We start from the raw sequence: 13,919 nt of genomic DNA, 5'->3' as shown, positions 1-13,919 counted from the left end.
CCTATCCTTTTCCTTTTTTAATAAACTTCCACTTTCTCAAATAAAATAAACTAAAATACAATTGGGTGTCCTTTAGCGAATGACCATCACAACCATTCCTTGGTTCCTATGGTTGAAACACAATGATCGTACCTTCTCTTCCAAATGTAGCTCCATTGGAGACATTATTGAAAGGACGATGCATGTTGTTTTGCAATGGACTAAATTGACCAGAGAGTTTGATTACTTGCTTTCCATAGGCCAAACCTAGAGACCTTGGGTATCCCCTCCTAATGGCACTCTCAAGTTCAACTTTGACAAAAGCTCGCTTGAGAATCCCAAGCCATTCGACAAAAGGTGAAGTGGTCAAAACACATCTGAGGCATATCCTTCTCTCTTATTGTGGCCCTTTGGGTATCTATGATTCCACCAGTGCTGAAGTCGTTGGCCTCCGTCAGATGCTTATCATCTATAAGAAGCACTATTATACGCCAATAATTGTTAAAGATGATCCAAAGACAATTAATTCAAGGGTCAAGGGTGATAGCAAGTATGTTTCGTGCTTTCTTCATCACTTCATGTAGATAGAGGATACTGAAGCTGCCTCCAAGTTCCATGTCGCCCAAGGGATGCCAACTATGAAGCTAATGGTTTTGCTAGAATGGGCAGCTCTCAAAGAGCCCCCACCCCCCTCATCAACTTCTCCCCTCCCTGTTAGTGTTTTATTTTGCTCTTTCTTGCTTTATTTGTTTTCCTTTTCTTATTATCTTTCTTTGTTGTAAGGGCTTGATCCCTTTGCTTTTGCTTTAATAAAATTTGCTTCTTCAAAAAAGAAAAAAAATTGTTATTTTGAAGAGGAAAAAAAGAATCAAGCAATGGTACATAAAGGAAGTGGCCATTCTAAAAATGAGCCAGTGTCAATGAGGCATAACACCTGAGCACACAGCAATGGTAGATAAAGGAATTGACAATTTTCAAGAGGCTCCCTACTACTTTGCAATGGACAATTTTCATATTTTTCTGCCTAGGTCATATTCCTTAGCGTCACTAACTGGAGCAAACGGTTTAATAGGAAAGAAAGTTCCACCCAAGTTTGTCATTTGCAACATTTTTGGGGTCTATCTTGGCTAGGATCAACATACTCCCCAACTTCCAAAGTCTTCTTGGTGGTTAATACAAAAGTAGTCGGCCTTTGGCTCAGACTACTGAATGGAAACCTCTATTGGTATGATCAAGCTTAACTTTAATGGATGTGCACCAAGTAAACTAAGATCTGCCGGAGATGGAGGGGTAATCTAGACACATGACAGAACCGTCCTTGCCACATACTTGGGTACAAGTACAAATTCCACTTCAGCAAAGATCCAAGTTTTTCAACATGGATTAGTCATCTCCAATTTTTTCCTTAGGTGGTCAACTATGGGTTGAAATGATTCTAGTCTTATCAGTGATTGGTGCTCTCAGTCAACTTATCCCCTTTGGCATCATTGGGATGTTTTTCATAAAATTAGGGATATCTCTAATTTAGTTCATTGTGTTTGGAGTCCTGTGCCAAGATCAGCTAATCAACTAGTTGAGCTAAGCAAAAGTTTCCCTTTGACTATAGCGTGAACCCAATAACCTGATCAAGTTACCATCTCCTCCTTTCTTCTTTGTCTCACTTTTCTCTTGCAGATTTTAATTTTACCGATGGGTATACTCTCAAAAGAATAATTAAGTTTAACCAAGGAGACCACATTCATTTGGAGGTTATTAATTGTCCATGCCCAAGAATGATATATTAAAGGCATGCAGCATATGTTCCACCACCAAGCGTTTGCAAAATATTAGTGAACCCACATATTTTTCTGATTCTATAAAAAAAGAAAATGAAGCACTGAAATGCTGAGAATACCTTCCAAGTTGACTTGGCATCCGCTTTAGCTGATCGAAGCATCTCATTTAGTAATCCTTCATAGAAGAAAGTAAATCATTAGAAAATCAGGTAAGGTGCGCAATCAAAGTAAAATTGGGAGTATTGCTGCCAAGCAATTGAAGCAATAATATAGTTACACATGTAACTATATTAGACCTCATTATAGTTATATATGCTTTGAGTACGTGTACATAATATAGTTAATGATACCATATGGTAAAATTTTTAGAATTTTATCAAGGAATTAATCTGCAGTAAAAGTCAAAGCATATTATTAAATCATTTCAAAAAAGCACATATACTAAAAAAATAATGAAAGTAAATTAAGAAATATCTTGAAAGAATTTAATCTTTTCAAATAAAGTGGAACATTTTCCTCATATTCTGCATCTAGTTGCAGGAATGTAGTTTTTCTTTACTTGATTGCAATTTGTAACATCCTTTACCTATCTACTTGCCCCGTTTCAAGTGACAATTTAGGAGTATATCATGGTACTGCTCAAAGAGATTCATCTGTCTGTGGTTTGTAATGATAAATATAACATTCAAAAGAAAATTGTAAATTTTTCCTTTGCCATCAATTTTATTAAGGAGAGATAATGAAATAATATAAAACATAGAAACGGGAATCCCTGACACAGAGGGAGGGTGTTCCTGAAGACAAGACGCCCCCATGAAACCCCATCTTTTGCAGGAGAACCTCAGAATTAGCTTCGTGCCAGGAAAGAAAACCACAAAGATACTCATAACTGGACCCATAATGACGATACTCAATCTATCCACCAACAAAATACAACAAATCTGATGATATGAAATCTTTACAAGAAAGTTGGTAATGATCTTTCAAGAAAAAACCATTTTAGAAGTTCTAAACAAATTTCAGTGTAATTTGACGCATATCAGAGTATGATGAACAGGCAACCCAATCAACAGACATTATTGCTCATTGAATCAACACCCTCTATATTAAGGCCTAAATATCGAACATAGAGATGCTTGATACTTCCCAGTCCAAAGCTCAATAATTTCATTATTCAAATAAACATAAAAATCATAATTGCCTACATACATTTGTTTTCCCAAAAAGGAAAGTACCTTCATTAGTTTGGTTTATCATAAAAGAATAAAAAGCTCTAGAAGACTCCTCATACTTAGCACCCCATTAAAGGTTCCGTGGATAACTCAAGGCGAGACACCTTTTATTACACAAAAACTTTCTACATCTTGTATGAGGAGATTCGCATTACATTTAGACGTCAGTATGACGCCATGTCACTCACCAAACAGAATCTGTTCAACTGCTCGTTTGATCACAACCTCACACCCTCCACAAGGACTCAAAATATCGCCCAGAGAAGTTTTATGAGGATCCAGTCTCCCCATAAAAATGACAAGAACAATTGCAAGAAGAAAAATACTAGAAATTTTATTTAAACTGTTATGTAAAACAACTGCATATGTGTAGAAGCCGAACTATCATGCGCCAAGAACCACAGTGGGGTCCCCTAACGAGAAGCTGCTGGATCGATTATAAATTTCACTATGGTTCATCCTTCGAATATGAAAAGAGAAAAAAAAAACGAACTATCCACAACAACCAATTGTAAAGGAAGAAGAAACGAGCGATTACTGTCTCGGCTGATTTGCCGGAAGGTTTTGTAGTCGCCATGGGAAGAATCAGAATCCGAAAAAGACATAATTCCCCGTGATGACGAATTCTCCAATTTTCACTTCCGCGAGAGATTGAGTCTCTGCTTGTCGCCAACAGCGTAAACCTCCGATCCACAGGAAGAGACACGGAGAGAACGAGAACGAGAACGAGGATGAAGGAGATTCTCCGCGGATGCGATGAAACGGGGAGAAATGAGGAAAATTCTAAAGAGAAAAATCAAGGCAAAGAGCCCGTCTTCGTCAACAAATTTGACTCAGATTAAGGAAGTTACGCTACTACCCCAAAATTGTTCTAATTTTGGGTTTGATTATCCAATTAGGGGTGGCAATTTTACCCGATAACCCAATTATCTGTTTTACTCTTTAATTATAAAAGTATATAGAAGAAAATATTTTAAAATTTTAGGAATTTAACTCAACTTATTCGATTACCCATCATTCGTTTTTTAATATATTATTTTAAATCACATAAAATGATACTAAATAACTAAAAATAATTAAAAATTAGAATTAAACTACAAAATCACATAAGATTCATACAAAACCTATGAACATTATAAACTATAAAACTAATAAATCATCTTTATAATATTAAAAATAATCTATTTTACTCTTCCTGTTTACCCATTTACTTGCAGGAAAACAAGTAAAAAAATAAGATATGAAATAAGTTATTATTTATTCGGGTAAAACAGATAACAAATATATGGTAAAAGGAACTCGAAAACCTCCCACCAAGAATCATCGGTCTAGGGGTGCTTGTGTTTCTAAAAGTTTTAGTCTAACAAAAAAGAAAAGTTGACATCAAAATTAAAATTAAAATTATGCTATCTCGTGATCAAATAGGAATCTCATATTGAGCTTCTAGCCTCCACCGTTAGACAATAAAAATACTTGATTCACCATAACATTGTTTCTCTTGCCAATTTGTAGATGGTTGGGAATTCCACCACAATTAACTAATTGTGTAACCTAAAGGTAGGGGTGGCATCGAACAAAGCCAGTTCTCATATAACTCGAATCAAATTCAAGATGGGGTTTTTGACTCGTTTAAGTAAACAATCCAAACCTGAATAAGGCTCGTTTCAGTTCGTGAGCTTGCAAACTGGCTATTTTACTTAAACAAGAGTCGGGACTGGGCACCAAAAGCCCGAAACCTTTCCTTTCCACTCCATACGGCCGTCGTAAACAGCGCTTTCAGTGGCCACGACGATAGCCTCCCAGTCTCCTCCCAAGTAGACACTTCATCCTCCCTTACAGCAAGGTTTATGTTTCTAGTAGAGGAGAGGAGGCGAAATCAGCCATGGAGATTCAATCACGCTAGAAAAGAAATGATAGTCTAAATATCTTGGGGTTTTTTATGCTTTGAAGATTTACTGTTTTTTCTACTCAGGTTTCTTTGTGCAATCTCATTGCTACGCATTCTTTTCACTTTAATTCAGTCAAATGTGCGTATTTTTTAGTGAGATTCTTTGTTCCTACTAAAGGTGCGGTGGTTTAATTTGAACTTTATAGCTTTTTTATATGCAATTTTTATCTCTTTCTTTTCTTAGTTTAATCTGAATCTTATAGCATTTTGATATGCAATGTCGTTTCTATATCTGCAACGGAGGAGATGACAGATGGCGCCATGGCTGGGAACGAAGAAAAAGACGGTCACATAAAAGAGGTTATTTGGGAAGAGCGATGGAGAGTCACAGGGCTCAGACGGGAAATCGAGAATCAACCGCGGAAAAGAAAAGAACAAGGTTACGGTTTGTCACGTCGAAGTGCACATTGATTTTTTTTGTCCCATGCTTTACGAGTCGGTTAGTATAATTGTCGTGAATCAACAAATTCGGGTGATAGCTGAAGGCGTTGATCCATCGGTGCATTAGGGGCAATCAGATGCACCAATGTATAACAAGAAATTCAGAATGATGGATAGTAGTGGAGAGCTAATGGACAAGAAATTAGGATGGAGGCGGCTTTTGCCACTTATGACCAGTGTTCACAAGAAAGAGAAGGGTCCATGTCGGATCAGCCTATAAGAAGTCGGCCGGCAAGAGAAGGGTCTGGTATGGTCAGGGCGAATGTGCGAGCTTGGCGAGAGGAAGAATGACAAACTAGAATGGTATGAGAATATGGAGTGTCGGATCACCAATGCAGATCAGAGGGACTTAATTTGGGAGAATTGGCAAGGATTTGGAAGGGTGGCTGTATTATTAGGGCTGATTTTTCATCTTTTTCTCATTTTAATAATTTTAATATTTTTTACTATATTAAGTAATTAGTAGTAGAAAAATATTTTTTTATCAAATAATAATAAGTTTTATTCATTTATTTTCGTCATAGGTGGAGATTTTGCTCGTGTGAACGAGAAATTTTTAAATGTTTTCTAGCAGAAAGAGAAAGAGATAGAGTTTATAAATTTATACTAGATGTATAGTTTTTATTTAGGTGACTGTAAATTGATATTGATATTTTAATAATATTTTTGAGTTTAATTATTGAATAAGGTTTATGCATGATATTATGCAGTATTTATGAATAATTTCATGTAGAGTGTGTAGACAATTTTATGAAGGGTTTATGTATAGGGGTCATGCCCAATTTTATATAAAATTTATACATAATTTTATATATAGTTTATTTGACATGTATTTTATGTAAAGTTTTAAATGTAGGTTGGAGCTCGAACTCGAGAAATACATGTAAGTCTATTTTCTACCTTATCAAACCAATTCTCAATCTGAGTTGTCTAGAGGGACAATGGTCATGCTGGCCAAAGAAGACAAAGTATTCAGTTCAGCTAGATTGCATAGTCTGAATCTATCATATTTATCTCTCAAAATAAATATATTTTTTGAAGACACTTAAATTTGGATGAAAGGAATCAAAGTCTAGTTTCAAAAGGAGAAAATTTCATGTCAATCAGATTTATATTTAATGAGATATTAACAGTGGAATTGGAAAAGGTCAAGCTACAAATTGAAGCAAATCAAGAGCTTGTAAACAGATTCAAGAACGAATTTTTAATGGAAACTTAGGTGTCAATTTAAATCTCTTTGAGTCTAGTTTGTTTAGCAATAAACCGTTGTGATTCTGATTACATTTTTGGAGATATCAATATTAGAAGTACCCAAGGTTAGTTTTGCCAAAAAATATCTCCCTTTTTCCTTTTTCTCTCCTATTATCTTTCCATGCATTTGCGTGAATTGAGTTTCCATTTCCCCTAAATCCTAGTTTTTTATCCAATTTTATCTTCTAATCAGATATTTTTGGTCAAAATTAATCACTCCGTGATGTGCTCGTTCAATGTATGTAAAAATTTCATACTTCAATGTTGTTTTCATATTTTGTATTTTTGTTACTTAGTTGTGTATCTTACGCATCGTTAACTACAAAAATTGTGGTCACCCCCAAAAAATTTATACTTGGTCAGATTTATTAACTTCTACCATTATAGTCACCCCTATGTTAAAAAAAAAAGGTCATATTCTAGATTTGTTTGGAAGTATGAGTATTGCATAGTTGCCTCCTTATAGTTAAAGTTGTTTTCCTCTAGTATTTATCCAATTTGACTTTGGTTTACAATGCTTAGACCCACTACCTAAAAAATATAGGAGTGTGCCAACATCCAACATGAGTCAAGTCTTTTATTCTTCACCCAAGAGGTGATTTGTGTTTGAGCTACCCTTAAAAAGTGAGTAGTCTCTTTGTTAAACCCTATTTTTGGGCTAGTTTTCCAGTGTAGTATGTTTCAGACTATGTCCATTTTTACTACTGTATGGAGCTTAGTCCTACATCTAGGGGTAATTTTATTCTCCTAACTTTGTCCTCTACGTCCAGGTTATCCCTAGCTTGAGGGGGATAAATAAAAGAAGAAGTACAAGAAAGAGGTATTTTGTTCCACATGTTGTGGTAATTTATATGTGAAAAAAAATATTCAAGAAAATGGGAGCACAAAAGATGAAGTTTTTGCATCTATGACGATTTTTTTTTCTACAAAAGAAAATTGAAGACTAAGAATCTTTTTCATTGCAAGCTGAAGTTATAAACTCCAGTTTGAGGGGGAGTGTTAAAGAACATGTATGAAAGTGTCTTACTTGACTCTCATAGTAAGAAGTCTCCCAGAGCCAGAATCAATATGGTGGAGTCTAAGAAGAGTCTCATGGAAGGAGGTCTCACAGAACAGTTTTAGTTAAAGGTGTTTTAGTTATGTTAGTCTTCTATTTATGTTTAGTTGTTCAGTTATTATAGGACTTATCTTTTAGTATTTAACTTTCGGTTTAACTATGATAAGGGTAGTTTGATTGTAATTGGATTCTGCTTTTTTCCACTATCATAAATAAAAGCTCATTTACTCAAATTACATTAAGTTAGTGAAGTTTTTCTTTTTTCCAGAAACTCAACATTAAGGTATTCTTTTTATGTGTTTTTTATTCTAAAATCATAGCGCTAAGTCCTCGTGTTGATCTTCCAAGTCAAGTGTTGAACTTCCTAAAAAAAAATCATTTTTTATATGTTTGAGAGGGCTGAAAGTGAGTTTTTTCTATGTTTGGTGGTCATTTGGCTTCAAAAATTTGTGTTATTGATGTCATATAATCACCCTTTAAATTTTGAAAACTTCTCCTTCTTCTAATACAAGTATGTAGAATTAGAAGGAATTTTCATCTTCTCAAAGTCACTAAACCCTAAGTTAAGTTTTGAAGCTATTGGCTTAATAAGTAGTTAGATTCCAAGTGTTTAAACTCCAATTCAGTTCTCAATATTTTTGTGGGCATCAAAGGCATTATTGGGTGAAGTTTTTTCTTCATCCATTGAGTTTTTATCTTCCATAACTCATATATGACATTCATATGCTAGTTTTTTTTTTATCACACAAGTGTTGGAATTCACTCATCTAATTGATTTCAGAATTTGTATTTTTCCCAAATTGGTTCCTTACTTATCATGTTGGTTATTCTTCTTCCTCTTGAGAAATTGGAAAGAGTTTATTTTTGGTTGGTCAAATGGCTAAAAGTTTACAAAAAGTTGGGTCTTCCTATGCTGAATACAGTAAACATGAGTTTCTAAAAATAGTTACTTTCCTACTCAAAGGGTTAATCAATTACTTTTCATGGTCCTTGTTTGTCAAAAGGTTTCTAATTGCAAGAGATATTATTGAATACCTTACACAACCACTCATTGAAGAAGATGACTTTTACTACCATAAATGGTTGAAGGAAGCTACTCTAGTTATAACGCTAATAAATAGCATGGATAAGCTGGTTGCTAATAATTTTGTTCATTTGGATATGGCTAGAGATGTTTGAAAGACTTGTTTAAAGTTATATTCCACTCCTTATAGTCTTCAAAAGATTTATGATATTTTTCAAGAAATATAAATGACAAAACAATGTGACTATCTCCATGAGTACTTTGCTAGATTTCAAGGTTTCTACTAACATTCATATTCTACTAACATTGCAATCCGAGAAAGACAAAGGGAAGCATTCATCTATGCCATATATCTTGCCAACTTAAAGCCCTATCTCGAAGTTGAAAAAAAAACTAAGTACTTAACTCCTTTGCCAGACTCTCTTTTGATGACATTTATGCTACAATGCTTAGGAACCCAAACTGTTGAAGAGCGGGTATGGTAGAGTCTTACATGACTATCATAGTAAGAAGTCTCAAAGAGCCAGAATTAATATCGTGGAGTCTAAGAAGATGTCATGGAAGGAGGTCTCACAAAAGAGACCTAGTTAAAAATATTTTTATTTTATTAGTCATCTATTTATATTCAATTGTTCAATTGTTCTAGGACTTATCTTTTAGTGTTTAACTTTAGGTGTAACTGGGACAAAGGTAGTTTAATTGTAATTGAATTCTATTCATTTGTTCTATTATAAACAAAGGTTCATGTACTCAAATTACAACAAGTTGGTGAAGTTTTTCTCTTTTCCAAAAATTTCAATAACCAGCCAATAGGATTTAGAGGCAAGAGATAATCAGATGAGTACCAAATTTAATTTAGCCATTGGGGTGAGTGTTTCCTCATAATCCACTACATAACACTAAGTGTACCCCTTTGCAATGAGTCATACTTTGAGGCGAGCAACAAAACCATCTGAATTGTGCTTGATAGTGAAAACCCATTTACAACCCACAAGTTTCTTGCTTGGAGGAAGAAGAACTAGAGCCCAAGTCTGATTCACATATAATGCATGCATTTTTTCATCCTTTACCGCCTTTCATCCTGGATGTCTCATAGCTTCCTAATACAATTATGGAACTGAGATGGAAGAAATAGATGCAAGAAATTAACCGCATGAAGAAGAAAATTGATGGTGAGAAACAAAATTGGATATAGGATGTGAAATGGAGGGCCTAGTATAAGTCCTAGGCTGCGTCCGCAGAGCTATGAGTTGAGTATCAAATAGTGGGCCAAATACAATAGGGGATGCTTAACTCGGAGGGATCCGTAAACTTCTGAGATCTGGTGTCAGTCAGTGCTTTAGGGGGCTGAAGTAGATCCCCATCAAGTGACACAATGGGCTTCAGAGCTACCTTAACTGATGAAAGACCTTGAGGAGCATCTTTTGAGGAATTAAAAGATGTGTCCTAAAAAAAGATGATATCCCTAGAAAAAATTAACTTTTGAAGAGAAGGATTATAAAAAACATAACCTTTTAGGATACGTGAGTACCCAAAAAGACACACTTAAGAGACTTAGGGTTAAACTTACTCTTTCGAGGGGATGTGACATAGACAAAATATGTGCAACCAAAGGCCTTCAAGGGAAGAGAGAAGGGGTCTTCATCCAGAAACAAAAATGAGTATGGGGATTTATCGCTAAGTATTAAAGATGATAGCCTATTAATAAGGAAATATGTTGTAAAAATAGCATGAAGCCAGTAAAAATAGGGTACCTTAATAGACTAGAGTAGGCCATGGGCTTCCTCATGGAGATGTCAGTTTTTTCTTTCAGTTATTTCATTTTGTTGAGAGGAGTAGGCACATGACGTCTGATGGATAATGCCATTATCCTAATCAAAAGATTTAAATTCATGAGATATGTACTCTTTGGCATTATCTGACCAAAACACTTGTATTTGTTTTTCCAAACTGAATGGACACCATGGCATGTGTTGAATTTATGGAATAGACTTCATTAACTTATTATAATCAGAGTACATGAATCTCTATTTATAATAGAGGGAGGTAGTAGAGTCTAATTACATTAAAACTACCTTTGTCCCAATAACACTCAAACTCTAACACTTAAAGACAAGTCCTAGCATAATTAAATAACTCAATATAGATAAAAGACAAGCATAACTAAAACTAGACCTCTTCTAGGATGTGATAAAGTTGTCTTTGTGAGTTCTTCTAGATCTTCCAACTTATGTGATAAGGATGTCAACTAGTAGTAATCATGTTAAGTCCTACTTCTTATGCGCTTGGACCCATCTTGTGGGCCTTCCTTGGTCATGTGGGCTTGGGCCTTATCTTCCAACACTCCCCCTCAAGCTGGGGGTGAGAGGACATCAAGAACTCCCAACTTGCTGCAAACGATGTATAAAATCTTTTTGTATAAAATGGTAGTCCTCCAATCTTCCAACACTCCCTCTCATGCTGGTGCTCAGGCCCAACTGGCCAATTCAGGGGGGTATAACATAGATGTAATAATAAGTTCCTCCATCACGGAATCCCAACCATTGATATTTTTTATATTTTTGACGGGGTATTAAGTTCCTCCGTCATGGAATCCCAACTGTTGACATTTGATATTTTTGACGCGGTATTAAGTTCATTCGTCATGGAATCCCAACCGATGGCATTTTTTATATTTTTTATAGGGACAAATGAATAATTGTATGAGGCCACCTCTTCTTCAATAATAATGCCCCCAAAGAGACACAATAGCTGCAGCTGAATATAACACGACCATCTTCCAACACATATAACACGAACCAAATAAAAAACTTTGTAAAATTATCCAATAAATAATCCGATATAAAGATTTCTTCTAAGATGCATAAGCTTCATCTTTTGTGCTCCTCCTTTCTTTAATATTTTGGTCACATAAACTTATCCATAACATATGGAATAACATACCTCTTTCTTATACTTCTTGTACTTCTCCCCCTCAAGCTGGGAGGTAATAGCAGTGATCCCAGCTTGAACCAAATATCATAGATGCAACAATAAGCCCAAAACAGTGAAGCAAAACAAAGGGCATAAATTCGGAATTTTCAATACAACAAAATACCAGTATAACCTTTGATTCTTCCAATGCGAATATATCTTTAAATATAAATCAGATTGAAATGAAATTTTCTACTTATGAGACTAAACTTAAATGCCTTTCATCCAAGTATAACTTCACTTTATAAAATATAATTATAAGAAGAAAAATAATCTGATATATTTCGGTCTCAGTAATCTGGCAGAACTAAGCATTATTTCTCCTTTTTTTTCTAGCATGACCATTGATTGTTCCAAGATCAATATCTACTTATTAAAAAATCATACCAAGAATTGATTGAATATTTAAGAAAATAAACTTACATATATTTCTTTTGATATATAATTCTCCATATAAATTTTCTTTTTTTATAGCATAAAATACCTCGGAAGTTGAATATTTTTGTTGCTGCTTGAACCTCTTTGGAAATCTGTCATTTGCTACTTCAAATATCGATTTCTCTTTGTAGATAACTCAGATAAAAAATTCGTTGAATAGGTAAAAGAACAGACTTACAAATATTTCTTTTGATATATATTTATCCATATAAGGTCTAGTTCTTGAGAGCATAAAATACCTAGGAAGCTGAAGTTTTTTACAACTGCTCGAACCTCTTTTGTAATCTGACCTTCACTCATTCAAATATTGATATCTCTCTGTAGATAACTCCGATTGGAAAAAATCATTTTTTTTTAGAAAATAGACTCAAATATCTTTCCTTCAATATATAATTTGTAATATGAAAATCTTAGCATAGAGGTGAAAAATGCAATGAAAACTACGAGTGTATGGACTGAAAAAAAATAACTACAAACCTAGAGTTAGGGTTTAGAGTTTAGAGAAAAAGATTACATTACCTCTGTGAATTGACCACATCAACTCACACAATCTGCTTTGATACCATGTTGAATTTATGGAAAAGACTTCATTAACTTATTATAATCAAAGTACATGAACCTCTATTTATAATAGAGGAAGGTAGTAGTGTCCAATTACTAAAAAACTACCTTTGTCCCAATTACACCCAACCTCTAACACTTAAAGATAAGTCTTAGCATAATTAAATAACTCAATATAGATAAAAGGCAAACATAACTAAAACTAAAACTCTTCTACGACGTGACCATAAGATAAAGTTGCCTTTGTGAGTCCTTCTTGATCTTCCAACTTATGTGATAAGGATGACAGTTCGTGGTAATCATGGTGGATCCTACTTCTTATGTGCTTGGGACTATCTTGTGGGCCTTCCTTGGTCGTGTGGGCTTGGGTCCTATCTTCCAACAACATTAAAGGACATAATTATGGGGAAAAAATTAGACCGTTCTTTGAACAAAAAATAGCCATGTGACTCAAGTGAAATCATCAACAAAAGTAACAAAAAATTTAACTTGAGTTATGTGTCAGACACTTAAGGGTCCCCATACATCTGAATAAATTAAAGAAAATGGAGCAACACCTTTAAGTTCAGCTTGAGGAGAATATGTTGTCCTCTGGTGTTTTCTCAACTAACAGACTTCACAATTTATAACCGATAAAGTTTTCAAAGATGGAAATAATTGTTGAAGTGATGCTACTAATGAATGTCCAAATCGGTTGTGCCATAATATTGCCTCTATCAAAGAAGTGGAAATCGTAGTTCTTGGAGGCAAGTCTAAGTAATAAAGGCCCCTGTTCATGACCTCCACCAATCACTAAATTCATTGATAAATCCTGAAAAACACGAGAAGAAGGTGAGAAGGTGATGTAGCAATTAAACTATTTTTTAATTGGCTAATAGACAACAAATTTAAGGGGAATCAAGGAACAAATGAGACATCAGTAAGCGGAAGTGATGGTGTAACAGAGGAGGATCTCTTCCCATCAACTTTGGTTTGGGATCTGTCTACTATGGAAACAAACTTGTCTAGTAAACAAGTAGTCATGGAATGTAACAGACTCTTATTACAAGTAAGATGCTTGGAGGCCCCTGAGTTAATGATCCAGGATGAGGAGGAGGAAATGGTAGAAATCATACTTGAAGTAATGGTGGCAATAACATTTGGGAGAGAGGAGAGAGGAGAGAGGCAAGAGAAAGGGAGGAGGGGAGAGAGGCGAGAGGCCCTAGAAAGGGAGGAAGGGAGAGAGGAGAGCGGCCAGAGA

At 34.9% G+C, this 13,919-nt stretch overlaps 1 protein-coding gene across 1 annotated transcript in view; it reads right to left on the bottom strand.

The window, feature by feature from the left end:
• The window catches only part of LOC137967118 (SNARE-interacting protein KEULE-like), a 43,041-nt gene extending 39,307 nt beyond the window's left edge, over positions 1-3,734 (bottom strand). The window contains exons 1-2 of the mRNA XM_068813565.1: positions 3,525-3,734; positions 1,874-1,929 (exon numbers count right to left, since the gene is read on the bottom strand). Coding sequence (XP_068669666.1) covers positions 1,874-1,929; positions 3,525-3,591 — 123 coding nt within the window. The 5' untranslated portion in view covers positions 3,592-3,734. The remainder of the gene's footprint in view (positions 1-1,873; positions 1,930-3,524) is intronic.
• Positions 3,735-13,919: the final 10,185 nt, after the last annotated feature.

This window comes from Aristolochia californica, unplaced genomic scaffold (genome assembly GCF_029961685.1).
Source record: "Aristolochia californica isolate CCGP_79_NKW_82.1479 unplaced genomic scaffold, dmAriCali1.0.hap1 SCAF_6, whole genome shotgun sequence".
In the NCBI taxonomy this organism is placed as follows: domain Eukaryota; kingdom Viridiplantae; phylum Streptophyta; class Magnoliopsida; order Piperales; family Aristolochiaceae; genus Aristolochia; species Aristolochia californica.
This window is presented reverse-complemented; position numbering and strand designations above follow the sequence as displayed.